A 20,870-nucleotide genomic window follows, 5' to 3' on the forward strand; every position below is an offset into this window, starting at 1 on the left:
AACTAAAGGTTGAACTGTTCAGATATGACCAAAAAAGCTATGATGATACACACACCAATACACACATTAAACATTTAGAGAATCTAGAATGTGTTCTGCTTACATATCTTGTGACATTAGTATTTGACACTGCATCCAGTTGTATGTACACTGATGAGCCAAAGAAACTGTACACCTGCCTAATACTGTGTAGGGCCCCTGCGAGCAAGCAGAAGTGCTGCAACATGACGTGGCATGGACTTGACTAATATCTGAAGTAATGCTGGAGGGAATTGACACGATGATTCCTGCAGGGCTGTCCATAAAACTGTAAGAGTATGATGGGGTGGAGATCTCTTTTGAACAGCACGTTGCAAGGCATCCCAGATATGCTCAACAATGTTCACGTCTGGGGAGTCTGGTGGATAGCGGAAGTGTTCAAACTCATACGATTGTTCCTGGAGTCATTCTGTAGCAATTCCGGACCTGTGGGGTGTCACATTGTCCTGCTGGAACTGTCCAACTCCATTGGAATGCACAATGGAAATGGATGGATGCAGGTGATCAGACAGGATGCTTGCTTGTGTGTCATCTGTCAGAGTCATATCTAGATGTATCAAGGGTCCCATACCACTCCAACTGCACATACCACTCCAACTGCACATGCCCCACACCGTTACAGAGGATCCACCAGCTTGAATGGTCCCCCGACAGCATCCACGGATTCATGAGGTTGTCTCCATACCTGTACACATCCATCCATTCGATACAATTTGAAATGTGACTCATCCGACCAGGCAACACATTTCGAGTCATCAACAGTCCAATGTTGATGTTGGGGGCCCAGGTGAGTGAGGTGTAAAGACTTGTGTTGTGCAGTCATCAAGGATACACGAGTGGGCCTTTGACTCCGAAAGCCTATATTGATGATGTTTTGTTCAATGGTTGGTACGCTGACGCTTGATGGCCCAACATTGAAGTCTGCAGCAATTTGCAGAAGGGTTGCACTTCTGTCACACTGAAGGATTCTTTTCAGTTTTCGTGGGTCTCGTTCTTGCAGGGTCTTTTCCCAGCAATGTCGGAGATTTGATGTTTTGCTGGATTCCGGATATTCGCAGTACACTCACGAAATAGTCGTACGGGAAAATTCCCACTTCATTGCTACCTCAGAGATGCTATGACTGTAACACCACATTCAAACTCACTTAAATCGTGGTAACCTGCCATTCTAGCAGCACTAACCAATCTAACACCTGCGCCGGACAGTTGTTGTCTCATATAGGCGTTACCGACCGCAGCGCCATATTCTGCCTGTTTACGTATCTCTGTATTTGAATAAGCATGCCTATACCAGTTTCTTTGGCTCTTCAGTGAATTTTTGCAGATATTTATGCTGCAGCAAGAAAAGGTTTAGAATTAAGGTCACACATGATGAAATAGAACACATGTGTTCTCTAAATCTCATTAGTCCAAAATTTTAAGCAGTTTAATGATAAAAATTCTCAATTTGTGTGAGATTAATAAAAATGTTTTTGGGTGAAAATTTGAAAATTATTTATGAGAAAATGGTCTTACTGTAAGCTGACACAAGAACAGCAAGGGATATAAAATTTATAAAAAAATGTTAGTGGAACAAAAAGTTGGAAACAGATAGAGAATGTTAAGAAACATACCACAGTCAAGTGGTGGTCGTGGCTTTTTTCTTTGCTTCAGTGTCTTGTGTGCCTGACGGCAGTTAGCCAGTTGTGCCTTCAGTTCCTGAAGACGTTCATATGCAAGTTGGTAGTCTTGTCTACGCTTACGGCGTACTGCTTTACTTGCATTGGGGTCATTTGCTAGACCGAGTGCCACTTCCACAATACCCGTCTGAATCTTCAGTGCCAGTTCCAAGGTATCAATGGTTTCTTCCTGGAAAATAAATTGAACTTATGACAATGATTCTTACTTTTTTTTGGACACAATATTAGGCAGCTTTTATTACTGGCATAAAGCAACTGCACTAAGTTATCTTTCATACTAGCATATTTCGGTTGTCATACGACATTCACATCACTGACGATTAAAGAATTTATTTAACAAACTATGAATCAGCCAAAACACATTATAAATAGCACTTGAAATAAATATGCACAAAATAAGTAAATAACTGATAATCAAGACTGATCTTGGTTATATGTACCATCTGGGTAATATTCTGAAAGCAGAGATTGCTACACTCTTACTACTGAAGAGAATATACGGAAACTCCTAGAGAAAGTGTAGTGGCAACTTTTGAGTCCATAAGAAGGGCTATGTAGGAAAGCTACAATTTTCACAGCCTGGTGCTTGCAAAATGTAACCAGAATCTACTAGGAAGTTCCGGTCCTATACAAAGTAGATGAATTGATCTATCCTCCAATCCTCACTCTCGCAGATCACTCTAGTGTTGAAACTATAGTAAGCTGCCTGTTCTCATATTTAAAGAATGTCTTTTTGAGGCAGAGAGTCTTGTGTAACAAGAACACAGGGTTAATTCCTTTATATAAAAAGACCAAGATGAAGAACTCAACACCACTAACATCCACCTGTATCAGTATCCTCCAACATATTCTAAAGTTTGGTGTTCCCGAAGGAAAACCATCTTCACTCAAAGAGTCAATATGGGTTTAATATGTATGAAACACAGCTCACTATATTCACAAATGATATACTGCAAATGGCAGATGCAGGTGATGAAGCAGATTCCATCTTCCTAGACTTACAAGGTGGGTTTGACACTGCATCATCCTGCTGACAGCCAACCAAGATATGACCATGAAGAGTTGCTTCATAAATATGTGACTGCCTCAAAGAACTTTTACATAACAGTACATTATACTGGATGGTAAATATTCAACAGAACAGAAGGTGACATCAGGTGCACCCCGAAGAAGAATGATAGGGCCACTAATATTATCAATAAACATACAAGATTTGAATATAATAGAGGGAAACATTCCACGTGGGAAAAATATATCTAAAAACAAAGATGATGTGACTTACTTGTGTCTGTATATTTGCGGATGGATATGTGTGTGTGTGTGTGCGCGCGCGCGCGAGTGTATACCCGTCCTTTTTTCCCCCTAAGGTAAATCTTTCCGCTCCCGGGATTGGAATGACTCCTTACCCTCTCCCTTAAAACCCACATCCTTTCGTCTTTCCCTCTCCTTCCCTCTTTCCTGATGAAGCAACCGTTGGTTGCGAAAGCTTGAATTTTGTGTTATGTTTGTGTTTGCTTGTGTGTCTATCGACCTGCCAGCGCTTTCGTTTGGTAAGTCACATCATCTTTGTTTTTAGATAACATACAAGATTTAACAGACAAGATCAGCAGCTGACACTAATTTTTATCTGATGCTACTATAGTCTAATGAAAAGTATTCTTTCCAGATGATGGTATGAAAATTCACCACTTGACTTACTTAAAATCAGTCCAGTTCAAATACACGATTAATGCAAAACAATGTCCACAACAAGGAGAACAACCCTGATAGTATCCAATTACAAGAGCAGTGGTGAACTTTTGGGATGTGTTGGAAAATTCAAACGTTTAAGGCTAACAGTAAGCAGTTATATGAGATATTAAAATCAGAATTAGGGAATGGAAATGGAAGAGTTGGATTTGTTGGGAGGATTTTGGGAAACAGCAGGACAAACTTAAAGGAAACTGTATGCAAAGACACTAGCGTGATCAGTTCTTGAGTATTACTTCAGCATTTTTAGTGCTTAACAAATGGACATGACAGTGGGTACCAAATTTAAACAGACGCAAAATCCCCTAGACTGGCAATCTTTTACATAAGCTTGAAATTTAGTGCGGACTTTGATACAAGACGCTTATAATAGTTTCCACAGCGAAACTTTGTCTCAAAACGTGGCAGAAAATCCAAAGAGATTCTGGTTGTATGTGAAGTATGCTAGCGGCAAGACACAATCAATGCCTTCTCTGGATGATAGCAATGGAGATACTACCGATAGCAATGGAGATACTACTGAAGACAGAGTCACTAAACACAGCCTTCTGAAATGTCTTCACAAAAGATGACGAAGTAAATATTCCAGAATTCAAATCAAGAATAGCTGCCAACATGAGTAACATAGAAGTAAATATCCTCAGATTAGTGAAGCAACTTAAATCACTTAATACAAGCAAGACTTCTGGTCCAGACTGTATACTAATTAGGTTCCTTTCAGAGTACGCTGAGGCAATAGCTCCATGCTTAACAATCGTATACAACTGTTAACTCAGCGAATGGTCTGTACCCAAAGACTGGAAAGCTGCACAGGTCACACCAATATTCAAGAAAGGTAGTAGAAGTAATCCACTAAATTATAGGCCCATATCATTAATGTTGATATGCAGCAGGATTTTGGAACATAAATTGTGTTCAAACATTATGAATTACCTCAATTGACACAGTCAACATGGATTTAGAAAACATCGTTCTTGTGAAACATAACTAGCTCTTTACTCGCATGAAATGTTGAGTGCTATTGACAAGGGATTTCAGATTGATTCCATATTCCTGGATTTCCAGAAGGCTTTTGACACTGTACCACACAAGCAGTTTGTAGTGAAATTGCGGGCTTATGGAATATCATCTCAGTTATGTGACTTGATTCGTGATTTCCTGTCAGAGGGGTCACAGTTCATAGTAACTGACGGAAAGTCATCGAGTAAACCAGAAGTGATATCTCGTGTTCCCCAAGGTAGTGTTATAGACCCTTCGCTGTTCCTTATCTGTATAAACGATGTGGGAGACAATCTGACCAGCCGTCTTAGGTTGTCTGCAGAAGATGCTGTCGCTTATCGACTAATAAAGTCATCTGAAGATCAAAACAAATTGCAAAATTATTTAGAAAAGATATCTGTATGGTGTGAAAATTGGCAATTGACCCCAAATAACGAAAAGTGTGAGGTTATCCATATGAGTGCTAAAAGGAATCTGTTAAACTTTGGTTACATGATAAATCAGTCAAATCTAAAGGCCACGAGTTCAACTAAATACCTAGGCATTACAATTATGAACAACTTAAATTGGAAGGAACACACAGAAAATGTGGGGAAGGCTAACCAAAGACTGCGTTTTATTGGCAGGACACTAAGAAAGGTGTAACAGATCTACTATGGAGACTGCCTACACTATGCTTATCTGTACTCTTTTAGACTACTGCTGCACAGTGTGAGATCCTTACCAGATAGGATTGACGGAGTACATTGAAAAAGTTCAAAGAAAGGCAGCACGTTTTGTATTATCGCGAAATATGGGAGAGTGTCTCACAGAAATGATACAGGATTTGGACTAGACATCATTAAAAGGAAGGCGTTTTTCATTGTGTCGGAATCTTCTCACGAAATTCCAGTCATCAACTTTCTCCTTCAAATGCGAAAATGTTTTGTTGACACCGACCTACATAGGGAGGAACGATCATCACGATAAAATAAAGGAAATCAGAGCTCGTATGGAAATAAATAGGTGTTTGTTCTTTCCGCGCTCTATACGAGATTGGAATAATACAGAATTGTGAAGGTGGTTCAATGAACCCTGTGCCAGGCACTTAAATGTGATTTGCAGAGTATCCATGTATATGTAGATGTAACTGTAGATGTAGAATCAAATGCAGACATGCACCTACAGTCATAATATATCAGTAGCAACAATACAAAAGTTTAATAGACACTGGTGTCCAAAATTAAAGCAACAAACTGCTATTTCCCCATTATGTGTCTAATTCATGATATAATAATACGAACTGCCAACAGATGTCCATATGTTTGTGTTCTGCACAGAAGACAGCATTCCGGTAAACAGACAACCATGCCAACGATGACGTCAGGGCACCTATCAAACGGGGTAGCATTTGCCAGTTAGTCCCACATCCACAATCCCTCTGTACACAATCAGAGATGGTGCAGTATGGCACAGACAAGATGCCTACCAGAGTCCCTGCGGAAGGCCACAGGAAGAACGGAAGCAGGACAGGCGCAAACTGACATGGCCAGACGGCTTAATGTGAATCGTTCTGTCGTTTCTCAGATGTGGCGATGGAGATTGAAACGGTATCCTGAAAACAATGACAGGGCTGACCAGGTGTGACACCATAAAAGAGAAGACTGTTATTTGGCTTTAAGGGCATGACGGTACCACCTCAGTACTGCACAGCAACTGGCAACTGGCATCTGACCTCACAGTATACACTGGAAGTGTTGTATTGAGGCAAACAATGTACAGAAGGCTGCAGAAGAATGGCCTTTATTGTCACAGACCTGCTGTACGTGTACCTCTGCTGCATCTTCACAGAAGGGAATGTCTAGAGTGGCGTCACTAACATGCCACCCGAACTGTCGGACAGTGGGTCAATGTTATTTCCACAGACGAGTCCCGATTCGATCTGGAGCAAAAGTGGAACACGATATTTGGACCCAAACATAGTGGAAAGAGACAGATTTCAAGGAGAGTCCCTAAAGGTGTGAGTACGGATTATGTTTACCACTCAAACACCTCTCCAGGAAACTGTACGAGTGAATTAGCAACGTGTAACTGCTGTCCGGTACTGCGACAAGATCTTGGGACCCGATGTGCGGTTGTTGCGAAGTGTTTTGGGTCCAAATTTTGTAGTGAGGGACGATAATGCTCGACCTCGTAGAGCACGGATGGTTGACGTTTTCTTGGAAACGGAAGATATTGCATGCATGGCATGGATCTGCTCACTCTCCAGATTGTCTGGGACAAACTAGGGAGACAGGCTACATTATGTCAGCATCCACAAGCGCCGTCCAAGACTTGCGAGCAGCTCTGCAGGAAGAACGGATGATATTGCCACAACATGAGACTGATGACATCATTGAGAGCATACTGCATCACTGTCGAGCCTGCACTGCTCCTAGAGGAGGTCACACTCGATACTGAGCACATTAACCAGTTGTCGGAATGCGTGTGCAAATCCTTTAAATTGTAAAAAAATGAAGAACATTTTTCTCTATCGTTATGCATGCTGATGTTTACATTCTGTGTTCTTTACATTGTTTCTACTTTACTATCACCTGTTTATATTGTTTTGTTGCAAAATAACACAACCTTTCACAATTTCCATTTGTTGCTTCAATTTTAGATGCCAGTGTAGACATTCGAGGAACTTAAATGAAAATGTTTAAAATAAATGAGACATTCTTGTGAAAAAATACTACTTCTTCCTTTGTATATTTGATGATGTGGTCATGAGAATGACATGATACGGATTAAGGCATGAACCAAAAGAATTTTTACATCATCATCATATGATTATTACTTATTATTATTATTATTATTATTATTATTATTAACATTTTGCGAAGAGGTTTCGAGAAGCTCTGCCTCTCCTCTTTTTCACGGTGTTCCTGATCCCCCAGAATCCAATGACCAGGAAAGACCAGTACATTTAATGGGGCCTGGGGTACTGGATACCTTACCTGTTGCTCTGTCATGATTTTTTTTTTTAAATTGAAGGTGGTTGTAGTGATCTCTGTTGGAGATTAGAAATGTTAGACTTGATTGCTTAGATGAAGACATATCTGTAGCAGCCACACCAACTTGGTGAACAGACAATGACCACTAACTGCTGGATACCAGAACAGACATTAATGGGTTTATTTGATCCACACACAGAGACTTGCAGACATGATTAGGAAACGCTAATATTCTACGTACACAAAAACACTGGAATACAGTTAAATTTCCTGAGTTGAAATTTCTTTTAAAGTACTTAGGCTTACTTTTAGGTGAGGTTTCTGTGTTTGTTTTTGCCAGTTCAATAAACAGTGTTTTATAATCAGACATTCCTATGTTGTTGTTGTGGTCTTCAGTTCTGAGAGTGGTTTGATGCAGCTCCCAACCGATCCCTTCTTCTAGTCAAGTTGTGCCACAAACTCCTCTTCTCCTCAATTCTATTCAATACCTCCTCATTAGTTATGTGATCTACCCATCTAATCTTCAGCATTCTTCTGTAGCACCACATTTCGAAAGCTTCTATTCTCTTCTTGTCCAAACTACGTATTGTCCATGTTTCACTTCCATAAATGGCTACACTCCATACACATACTTTCAGAAACGACTTCCTGACACTTAAATCTATACTCGACATTAACAAATTTCTCTTCTTCAGAAATGCTTTCCTTGCCATTGCCAGTCTACATTTTATATCCTCTCTACTTCGACCATCATCAGTTATTTTGCTCCCCAAATAGCAAAACACCTTTACTACTTTAAGTGTCTCATTTCCTAATCTAATCCCCTCAGCATCACCCGAGTGATTCCTACATCTAAGCAAAATTTATGAACGTCTTCAAATACATAATTTGTCAGAATGTCATCAATGCTGGTTGCTGACTGGGCATTTTCTCTGGTGTATTCTAAGAAGCTTAGTTTGAAGCCGGATTTTTTTTTTATTAGATCAGTGAATTTGTCAGCTTCATGGCATTCACTTATGACATTGATGTTGAAGTCAGCTGCTATTACTACTTTTTTCTTTAATTAGGCTTTCGAGCATATTTTCTCATTTTTTTAGGAAGTGGTTCGTTATTTGATTTCCCGGGATTCTGTAAATTGAAATTACAATAATACCTACATGTACAAGTTCTACACAGCAACTTTCAAAGCTACATTCCTCATTCAAATGATCAAACTCATTTCTTATTTTAAACGTTATGTTAGAATGTCAAGTATACATGAGCCTCCATGTGATTTATTTTGTCTGCAGTAGCTAGCAGCTACGGTGAAGTTTTGGATTTTATTTAGAAATTTTAGAGTGTCTTGATGATAAATGAAAGACAAATTCAGGAACACAACTATGAACATGAAATTTGAAATAAAAGAAAGGAAGAAAACAAGGAAAACCTGGACAGAGGAAAGGAAACACGAACACAGTCAAAGAATGAAGAGTTTTGGGAAGAGGAAAAGAAGAAAGAAACAAGAAAAAATGAATAATCATGTAACATTCAAGTTGAACACTGTCTTAAGGGCAAAAATGTATAATCTGAGTAATAATAATAAAAATAAAAATAATGTTTAGTTAGTTTTGTATGTGGGAAAACTACAGAAAAATGTGACACATGTACAACAGGAAAGTTAGATATAAAAACGAACATGAAAAAATTAACAAACAAGTATAAAATTATAGCAGCTCATATTATTAACATCACAATTCAATCATGCCACTACCAGAATTTGCTGTATTATTATTTGACCATACTGCATCGGACTTCCGGAAAGCAGCTCTCATGTGTAATCGGTTTGAATAGACACCCTATGGTGATCCAACTACTACACGGAAGTTTTGGAATAAATAATGATAATGGCATGTAACCAACTTATTTCTATGACTATATTTGATTATTAGTAGCACTGATAATCTCTTTGAAGTGACTGAACAGGGAGCACTTAATTCTGTACGTTTGATATTGCCTAGCAGGAGGACATCATTCATTTAAAACACTACCACGGCCTGAAATCATTTCACAATACATAAACACACATGATAAACACTTGAACTTGTTTTAGGTTAATGTAAACTATACAAATTGTAATTACTGAATTTAATGTTATTGAGCTTGCATTGTGTTGAAGGCACAATGTGTACTGTGGTGGCAGCAATGTCCTCGAACGCTTAATTAAAGAACAATATAGATCTGCTCATCAATATAGTTACTGAAAACACTAATTGAGAATCACGTTGCTCGGACGGAACCGAGTAATTTTTGACTACGGCAATGTACTGAAAAGCCACCACATCGAGCTGGATAGTAATTAAGGTGGCACAGTACCTGGCATCTTCCATCCAATGCACGAAGCGGCATCTGCTGGCGATTTCGGCATTAATTCCGACTATTTTCTCTTGCAATATAGCTACGCCGATACTCAGGTACCATAACTTTTCACTGATGTTGCAGCACATGCAAATCACTGGATATGGGGTAATAATGAGCTATTTCCTTTAAATAACTGATTACGCTTGGGGAATGCAATTTAAACCACAAAATTATTATTGCCTACAAACTTTACACACTGTAGAGAACTTGGTGTGACTATTACACAAAATGATTCAGAGAATATAAATGTACCGGTAATGGCATCGGTATAACCACCACTATTCATAATGATACTCCTGTAAGATAACTTCTAGTTTGTTGCTACCGAAGTGAGCTCACCGATGGACCTCATCAGTTATTGAGATCACCATACGCCGTTGGATGCGGCTACTGGTACCTTCAAACCTCGGCGTTGGAACAAGTAACTCGTCGCAATTAACATAGCATTGCACCATACAGTGCCATGTAGCCCAGAGTGGGAAACCGTACTATTTTGCCGCTCACAGCCCATCTCCATCGAAATACCGCATCTTACAAGCCTTAGTGTCCATTTAGCTTGTAGCCATACGATAACGAAGTCCATATCTGTTTTCAGCTCACTTCTAAATGCCAGAATGAGATTTTCACTCTGCAGCGGAGTGTGCGCTGATACGAAACTTCCTAGCAGATTAAAACTGTGTGCCCGACTGAGACTCGAACTCGGGACCTTTGCCTTTTGCGGGCAAGTGCTCTACCATCTGAGCTACCGAAGCACGACTCACGTCTGGTACTCACAGCTTTACTTCTGCCAGTACCTCGTCTCCTACATTCCAAACTTTACATAAGCTCTCCTGCGAACGTTGCAGAACTAGCACTGCTGAAAGAAAGGATATTGCGGAGACATGGCTTAGCCACAGCCTGGGGGATGTTTCCAGAATGAGATTTTCACTCTGCAGTGGAGTGTGCGCTGATATGAAACTTCCTAGCAGATTAAAACTGTGTGCCCGACCAAGACTCGAACTCAGGACCTTTGCCTTTCGCGGGCAAGTGCTCTACCATCTGAGCTACCGAACCACGACTCACGTCTGGTACTTACAGCTTTACTTCTGCCAGTACCTCGTCTCCTACCTTCCAAACTTTACAGAAGCTCTCCTGCGAACCTTGCAGAACTATCACTCCTGAAAGAAAGGATATTGCGGAGACATGGGGGCCACACACACACCCACACATACACACACGTGAAACTTCCTAGCAGATTAAAACTGTGTGCTCGACCGAGACTCGAACTCGGGACCTTTGCCTTTCGCGGGCAAGTGCTCTACCATCTGAGCTACCGAAGCACGACTCACATCCGGTAATCTGCTAGGAAGTTTCATATCAGCGCACACTCCGCTGCAGAGTGAAAATCTCATTCTGGAAACATCCCCCAGGCTGTGGCTAAGCCATGTCTCCGCAAATCCTTTCTTTCAGGAGTGCTAGTTCTGCAACGTTTGCAGGAGAGCTTCTGTAAAATTTGCAAGGTAGGAGACGAGGTACTGGCAGAAGTAAAGCTGTGAGTACCGGACGTGAGTCGTGCTTCGGTAGCTCAGATGGTAGAGCACTTGCCCGCGAAAGGCAAAGGTCCCGAGTTCGAGTCTCGGTCGGGCACACAGTTTTAATCTGCTAGGAACTTTCCACTTCTAAATGGTCTGTTAGCAACGTTACCGTAGCACACACTGGCAGTCACTTTTACACCACTTAACACTTGTTTTGCCTCAGAGCTATGCCAACTTACTTCTACTTCCAATATTACATGTCAACCTGTACGCTGTCCTCATTCTCGGGGATTCCCCCCACACCTAAACATTATTTTACATTACGTCAAGTTCTCTATTTAAAATTAAACATACCATAGCATTACAATATTCAATTACAGTCATTTTCATATATTAAAGTAATATTACATTTATATTTTTACTACACGTAACAGTATTATTTAGTTTAATTCTTTTGTTATTTCGCTGTCAGAGTGCAGCACAAGCCAGACACTGTCTCCTGCATAGCGTTCTTTAATTTAGCTGCCACCAGGTGGAAGCACTTCCACTTTGCCTTCGATTCTGGCCCACAGATGGCATAAGCATCCACTTTCTCTACCGTTGCGCCTTGACTATGCCTTGTCTTCACTAAATGGCACGTTGTCACATTACAAGTTCTATCTACAGGGACATTAATGAGACAGTGTCCTTTAGAGAGGCTTTTATAAAGTTGTTTCAATTCAGTTGACATCATCTTATTAGGAATTCACTGATAATGTAGTCTAATGTTTGCTCCATTGTATCAAAATCACATTCAGGTCCATGTACAATCCCTTATATCCCAAGGGGTGCTTTGCATTTTGTATGCCTGGTTCTGGTACGGTGGTGTTAATCTGATTCGCCAGTCCTTGCGTGTTCAATTAGCTCCCCAACTTCCTTCAAAATCACAAATAGAAAGTTGGTGGAGCAAGACGCACAGACAATCTCTAACTATATGCAATATTATGCTACAACAGAGTAGCAAAAGGTGGCCATACTATACATATCAAATATCTCCCAGTCAGAGAAAACTATATAAATGCGTACCAAGGTACAAAACAAGTAATTTTTCCTTAGGTCCACATACAAATTTGAATAGGGCAGAAAAATCACTCAAAAAACTGTCTAACATTGTGCAATGGCTTGCAGAGTACCTATGGAGTGAGGAAGATAAAGACAGCAATGAGAATGACACTTCTGTCTTAAAGTGGACAACTATGAGTTTTAACTAACATAGGTTAGTGTATTTAGTATTTTTGTGCAATGGCCACTGTGTCTTTCCATGACAGATATGCAACACAAAATCTGCCTTCTAATCCATGTGAAACTGTAACTCTTAATGGCAAGCAATGAATAATAAAAGTAATGTGTGGCTCTATCACCTTAGTATTACCCCACCAAACTGCTTGGCAGCTCCAAAATGTGTTTTTGGTCCCATTAAAAGACACCCATTGGCAAAGTAGTAATATTTATCAAGTATCGTGAGAACTGAGAGAATTTCAGCAGCAATTTGAACTTCACAAATATTTTACTTTCAAACATTCTGACAACATGCAGCACAAAACTCAAACTTCGATGTCCAAAACAGTCCACTAATTTGGAGCCAGTTGACAAAACTTGAGTTAGGATGACTACAATATAATCAATAGTGTTAGTAACATTTCAGGACACACAATAGTTGTACATCTCATATACCACTTTCATTTCTTCTTCGTGTGTGTGTGTGGGGGGGGGGGTAATATGTTGCTCAAAGGTTGCTTCTAGGAACACACATTCTCAGAATTTTAACACTATATCACAGCATGATGCACAATGACTCTCTTGCATTATCTGTCCCTGGAGGTGGACAAGCGTTTTCGAGGTGCTCTCATGCTTGTTAAATGAGGATGTGGCAAAATGCACTGCCCTTCTTAGGATCTTCCCTGTCTACTTCCAGACAAACAAGCCATGCCCAAGAATTGGTAGAACAAAGAGTCCATAAGCTACCTCCTTTGTTGGAGAGTTACATCTCATTAAGGTGTTTTCAATTAATCTAAGTCAGGTACCTATTTACGTGGTCACTGCCCCTTTTATTACTTCAAAGTCGTACTTCAGTATGTTTCATAACTGTGACTATCCCCAATAACTGATAACCAACTGAGGTGTCTATATCATAACCGGACAAGTCACAAAATTTACAAAAATGAATACAAGTTATCAATTTAAAGTAGAAGTATATCACTATCAGGTGAAACAAGAAAATGTTTCAAACACGGTCATGTCCTCATGTTTCAGAGCACTGTATTCTTGGTTGTGCCAACTCTTGCAAGCAGTGAATTCATAACCAGTCATGTCAAGGAAAGAGCAACAATGTTCATGTCACAGCATTTTTTTTAATAACAATGTGACCATACCAGTAGGAAAAATAATTTATTTTATTTTATTTCTTTGACATCATAATATTTCATCTGTATATTGGCAACACCAATCTTTTCCACTAATTTCCATATTCATGGGCTTATTACCAAAACTGACGTGAAAGCAATCCTATTTCCAAATGAATATGAACAGATGTTATTTAGTCATGGAACTGTTTTTCCTTTGGGTGTGGCTTGTGAACTCAATGATTGGAAATGAAAGGCTGCCAATGTGTTGAAATCTCCTTCTCAAAGGCATTTTCCATTAGCTAACACCCAAAGAATTATTATGAAGAAACCAGAGAACGCACAAAATTCTGTCTATGTAAAAAGTAAAGTATTTTGCAAACACGATATTGGGAAGTCCCAAAGTTGGTGTAAAAAAGAAAAATACTGGTTGAAATGGTACCTTGCACAGTGACCAAAGGCATTACACTTCTTGTCTCTAAAACAAAAGAAACAAAAAATCTCCCAGAAAAACACTTTGGCCCAACACGGAAAGACATTCAGTCATTGCAATTATATTAACTAGTGAAACAACTTGCACTTGTAATAAGGGTTAAAACACAATCACCAAAGCCTGTGTCAATGGTTCACATAAAAGTCCTGATTTTGTAATCTAAATGAGGACACACTGAAGACTTAAAACAACAATATTACTCAGTATGTGTTAACAGTGTGTATCATATTAATGATTCTGTTGACATACTTGAATATTTGCACATCATTTTCTGTTTATTGTGTTCAAGATCTAAGTGAACTACAAACTTTTGGTTAGAAAAATCCTATTTCGTATTCTCCTCAGTTTTTTGATGTTCTTTTGATATGTTAGTATCCAATTTATATTGAAATGCTTTTTTACTGCTATAAAGAAAATTAATTACAATGGCATTTTATTTTCACTTAACAGCTTTTTTCACAAGGTTCTGGAATTTAAAAAGGATATAGTTTTATAAAGAAAGAATAAAATTATATAAAATTGCAACAAAAATGACCAAAACTTACAACATCAAAAAAATTACTATGAATCATTTTCACAAAACAATAGAGCTTAAATATTAAACCATTAAGGATGTAACTATGAAAGTAAAATGTTTCTGACCATTATCGTTTTGTCTCTAGAGGTTTCTCATCCACACCGAAAAATATGCCTTCAATGATTTGGCTAGTTTTGATACAAGATGCCTGTATCATGTAATCCAACAATAGTTCATCTTTCCAGCTATTTATGCATGATATGTTAAAATTGTTTATATTTTCTCCATGTAACAAGTGCACGTGCAAGGAAAGCTTCACTCCAGTCACAAATTTTGTCTGGTATTTTATACGTTCACATTCTTTTCAATAGGCAAAAGTGTAGAACTATACACTGTCTTGTGGAAGTCAAAAAACATTATATCAACCTAGAAACTACCATCCACTGCATTTAGATCTCATGGACAAAGAGCGCAAGTCAAGTTTTGCATGATCACTGTCCTAAGATCCCATGCTGATTCCTGTTGAAGAGACTTTCAGTCTCCAAAAACATAATTTTATGTGAGCACAAAACATCTTCATAGATCTAGAACATACTGATATCAGTACTATAAGAGTATAGTTTTGTGCATTTATAAGCTGACCTTTCTTGAAAACAAAAATGACCTGCAACTTTTCATAATCACTTAGACAGGGTGCATACGCAGACAAGGGAAAAAAAATCCCATATTTTTCCTCGATTTCCCGGTTAAAAATACATTTTCTCCCGTATGAAAATAACTTTTTCCGTGTTATTAAGTAACAGAATATTTTCCCTCAGAACTGTAAAAGTTATCAATCCTTTGAATGGTTAGGTTTTTATACACTGGCGTAGAATTTCCCAGCACTTTAGAAAACAAAACTCAGGGAAGAAAACTCCTTTCGGAAAATTTTTTGATGTGCAGCAACATGTACGCTGCATATTTTCGTATTACGAAAGTATAAATTCGAATTCCACCAAACACCACATGTTACTTTCCAAATCATTGTAATTGAGATTGCAATGCACTTTTGTAAGCTAGTCGTAGCTCATGTCACGTGATCCCGCCAGCCGATGGCAGCAGATATTCAGACCACAGGACACGTAATGTAGTCAGCTAATAGAAACATCACTGTTAAGCAGCACGGATACACAAACAGGAAAAGTTAATGTTGTAAATTAATATACATAGTGTTGCTACAAGTAAAGCAAAGCTTTCACATATAATATTGGCTCTAAGGTTAATAAGCTGCAAGAGAAGCTAAGCTTTCACATATAATGTTGATATATTTTGCGTGTGTTACACTTTAAGATATATCAGACAAATGTGCCATAAAATTTTTAGCCAAGTCCAGTGACTTGTCCTTAAAGTTTTCCACAAATGAATTAGCTACCGCAGAGAGAGAGCTTCCCGTAGCACTACATCAATTTGCTCATAATAACGACATGATCTTCTGGGCTCAAAATACTTCTAAATGGCTCGTCAAAGGCTGTGAGATTTAAGAAATTCACCGTACATTCTCACATATAGTTCAACTTGCGTGAAAGGAAATTTACTTTGAAAGTAACACTTTTCAAACCACCATTAGCAATATTTTCCCGCGACCTGTTAGAAATAGGTTCATTTCAATAGTCGTCAGAGAGCGCCAGATAACAGGTGCCACCACGCTTTGGCAGCTGCTATGACGCAGGAAGCCCTGTGTTCGTACGTGTTGAACATTAAAAGATCTTACATTATGTCATAAATGAAAAAATACATCAGAGGATGTTCATGCCAAATTCAGAATAATGCAAAATCCCCAAAACTGGATAACTTTCACCGAAGCTCGAAATTTAGTGCAGACGTCAATTCGAGATGCTTTTAACAGTTTCCAGAATGAAATATTGTCTCAAAATATGGTAGAAAACCCAGAGAGATTCTGGTGGTAAGTAAAGTACACCAGTGGCAAAAACATTCAATACCGTCCCTGCGCGATAGCGATGGAAATGTTGCTGATGGTCGGCCGCTGTGGCCAAGTGGTTCTAGACACTTCAGTCCGGAACTGTACGACTGCTACGGTCACAGGTTCGAATCCTGCCTCGGGCATGGATGTGTGTGATGTCTTTAAGTTAGTTAGGTTTAAGTAGTTCTAAGTCTAGGGGACTGATGACCTCAGATGTTAAGTCCCATAGTGCTCAGAGCCATTTGAACCATTTGAGAGCAGTAAACGAAGAGGAAACAGCAAAATCACTAAATGTAAGCACGGGTCACGTGGACACTACACACTCCCTCATTATAACTAAGTCTGCTCTGCGCATCAGCCTCGGATCTACAATATTTCCGAACCGGGGCAATACTAAGATAGTGGCGCCCCCGGGCCCTCCCAGCCCCCCTCCCTCGAGCGTTTGAGATACGACGTCAAAAATTTAAAAAATCGAATTTTCAAAAATATGTTCATTTTGTTGGGCACATCGTTCTGAAGAGCCTGATACATAAAACATATATGTTCAAGGAAATGTAAGACATGTTATTTCGTCTCAAGTGTGCCAGAGTGCAGTGCCTCTTTATACAGCATTCTTCTATCGCATGTCACTCTATTTCGCTCCGTGGGATTGAAAAGTGTATATTTTGCACTGGATGCCATCAAACTATATTCAGGACAGTGGAAATTAAAATTTCATGTGGTGCCTCTCCTGCTTCCAGTCGCCCGGTTTGACATTATACCCCTCTTTTTTTTTTTAAAAAAAAAAAAAACCTCGCAATTAATACTGGATGGGATTATTTGTAATCTGAGAACAAGAACTCTTCAGAAAATTTGCACTCTTTATTGCCTGTTAACTAATAACTTTCTGTTTTGGGTGACAAAATTAAATATAGGATACATAAAATCAGTAAAGACAAGAGACAAGCAATACAGTACAAATTTCTTCAATCCTTAGCTCCTAGCATTGTTTTCTCTCTAATCTTGCTACAGCTTTACATGGCGTGCTTTCCTTTCTGCGAAAGAATCTATTATCTCATCAAATTTCGTCAAACGTTTTGCTACACGAAACATCGAAATATCGTTGTCTAATACTGCTTAAGCTGTTAATACAAATAGTACCCAAGACTGGCGTGGTTTCTCGGTTTGATTAAGTCTATTTTGTCAATGTCTGCTAGATAAAACAATATAGGTCTTTCCAACACTGCAGAAATTTTAACACATACCAAATAAATGAGACTGTTTGGGCACAAATGGTCATTTTTATAACATGGCAGATTATATTTCACGAAGACCAACATAAAATGCCTATTAGGCCTACTACAAGCAAAAAGCTTTATGTTAGAAAATAGTTTCACATTTCATTCTTATGCTGCAGTTTCGCGAGCATGAGATCGAAAAGTAGTAGTACGAGATTTTTATATAAATTATATAAATATAAATATTCTTCCCTAATTTGTGTGATGTCCCCGTTTCCTCTCCTTCCTTGTTCTAACAAACAATCTTGTCATGACTAATTCTGGAATTATTCCTACCTTTGTCAAAACTTTTTCGCCGGTTAATTTCACTAACCCTGCAAGAATCACCGGTTTAGTTATCCCTGATTATTCTGCGGTTAGGTGTTATGTCTGTACAAACCATTTTCTGCGCTACTTCCACAATAGAACTTAAGTGGCTGCTAGACAGGGACTGTACAACTGGTCCTTACTAGTGTAGCGATCTGGCCTAAAATTTTCTGACAAAATTTCATTTTCCTGGATACACCGAGAAGATAAAATGTAATCTTTCTAACCTGTTATTCCTGTTAGTCGCTTATTTCCACTCTGGTAGTCTGAATCTATGGATTTCCCTAGTACTTATAACAACGCTGATCATTCGCAAACCCAATTAACAACATAATCAGACAGTGATTGGCGTTCACTCGTTCGGCTTTATTCCGCTCAACTTGTATAGCCCAGTCTCCTTTTGCCTGCAGGAAAGTTTATTTCTAGATGCAACAAGGATTCCCCTGACACAGACATCACATACACTATGCACGTATTCAAAAATCAATTTATGATTATTATTATTATTATTATTATTATTATTATTATTATTATCTTTCCTTTCTCAGACCTTAGGTCTGGTTCGGAATGAAAGTGACGCGGACCTTGATCAAGCGTCACTTCCTTTTAACTCTACGGTATATGTTACATTGCGTTTAGGAACTTTCGGGTAATTGAACATGTATCAATAATTACGGATTTCTGAAGTTGTATATATAAGTTTGGATGTAGCTGTATTGCATTGATGTACTGGTGGATATTGCGTGGTATGACTCCTGTAGTTGAAAGTATAATTGGTATAATGTCAACTTTATCCTGATGCCACATGTCCTTGACTTCCTCAGTCAGTTGGATGTATTTTTCAATTTTTTCTCCTGTTTTCTTCTGTATATTTGCTGTATTGGGTATGGATATTTCAATTAGTTGTGTTAATTTCTTCTTTTTATTGGTGAGTATGATGTCAGGTTTGTTATGTGGCGTTGTTTTATCTGTTATAATGGTTCTGTTCCAGTATAATTTGTATTCATCATTCTCCAGTACATTTTGTGGTGTATACTTGTATGTAGGAACGTGTTGTTTTAAAAGTTTATGTTGTAAGGCAAGCTGTTGATGTATTATTTTTGCGACGTTGTCATGTCTTCTGGGGTATTCTGTATTCGCTAGTATTGTACATCCGCTTGTGATGTGATCTACTGTTTCTATTTGTTGTTTACAAAGTCTGCATTTATCCGTTGTGGTATTGGGATCTTTAATAATATGCTTGCTGTAATATCTGGTGTTTATTGTTTGATCCTGTATTGCAATCATGAATCCTTCTGTCTCACTGTATATATTGCCTCTTCTTAGCCATGTGTTGGATGCGTCTTGATCGATGTGTGGCTGTGTTAGATGATACGGGTGCTTGCCATGTAGTGTTTTCTTTTTCCAATTTACTTTCTTTGTATCTGTTGATGTTATGTGATCTAAAGGGTTGTAGAGGTTGTTATGAAATTGTAGTGGTGTAGCCGATGTATTTATGTGGGTGATTGCTTTGTGTATTTTGCTAGTTTCTGCTCGTTCTAGAAAGAATTTTCTTAAATTGTCTACCTGTCCATAATGTAGGTTTTTTATGTCGATAAATCCCCTTCCTGCTTCCTTTCTGCTTAATGTGAATCTTTCTGTTGCTGAATGTATGTGATGTATTCTATATTTGTGGCATTGTGATCGTGTAAGTGTATTGAGTGCTTCTAGGTCTGTGTTACTCCATTTCACTACTCCAAATGAGTAGGTCAATATTGGTATAGCATAAGTATTTATAGCTTTTGTCTTGTTTCTTGCTGTCAATTCTGTTTTCAGTATTTTTGTTAGTCTTTGTCTATATTTTTCTTTTAGCTCTTCCTTAATATTTGTATCATCTATTCCTATTTTTTGTCTGTATCCTAGATATTTATAAGCATCTGTTTTTTCCATCGCTTCTATGCAGTCGCTGTGGTTATCCAATATGTAATCTTCTTGTTTAGTGTGTTTTCCCTTGACTATGCTGTTTTTCTTACATTTGTCTGTTCCAAAAGCCATACTTATATCATTGCTAAATACTTCTACTATCTTTAGTAATTGGTTGAGTTGTTGATTTGTTGCTGCCAGTAGTTTTAGATCATCCATGTATAGCAAATGTGTGATTTTGTGTGGGTATGTTCCAGTAATATTGTATCCATAATTTGTATTATTTAGCATGTTGGATAGTGGGTTCAGAGCAAGGCAGAACCAGAAAGGACTTAATGAATCTCCTTGGTATATCCCACGCTTAATCTGTATTGGCTGTGATGTGATATTATTTGAATTTGTTTGGATATTAAGTGTGGTTTTCCAGTATTTCATTACTATGTTTAGGAACTGTATCAATTTAGGATCTACTTTATATATTTCCAATATTTGTAGTAACCATGAGTGGGGTACACTATCAAAAGCTTTTTGGTAATCGATGTATGCGTAGTGTAGCGACCTTTGTTTAGTTTTAGCTTGATATGTCACCTCTGCATCTATTATCAGTTGCTCTTTACATCCTCGTGCTCCTTTGCAACAGCCTTTTTGTTCTTCATTTATAATTTTGTTCTGTGTTGTATGT

General features: G+C 38.5%; 1 protein-coding gene across 3 annotated transcripts in view; it reads right to left on the reverse strand.

Annotated features, from left to right (window-relative positions):
- Positions 1 to 20,870, reverse strand: part of LOC124554806 — a 185,420-nt gene that overhangs the window by 102,671 nt on the left and 61,879 nt on the right. For all 3 annotated transcript variants that reach the window (XM_047128462.1, XM_047128463.1, XM_047128461.1), the window contains one exon: positions 1,653 to 1,887. In XM_047128462.1, the coding sequence (XP_046984418.1) occupies positions 1,653 to 1,887 (235 nt within the window). The remainder of the gene's footprint in view (positions 1 to 1,652; positions 1,888 to 20,870) is intronic.

The sequence above is a fragment of the Schistocerca americana genome, chromosome X (genome assembly GCF_021461395.2).
Source record: "Schistocerca americana isolate TAMUIC-IGC-003095 chromosome X, iqSchAmer2.1, whole genome shotgun sequence".
Lineage (NCBI taxonomy): Eukaryota > Metazoa > Arthropoda > Insecta > Orthoptera > Acrididae > Schistocerca > Schistocerca americana.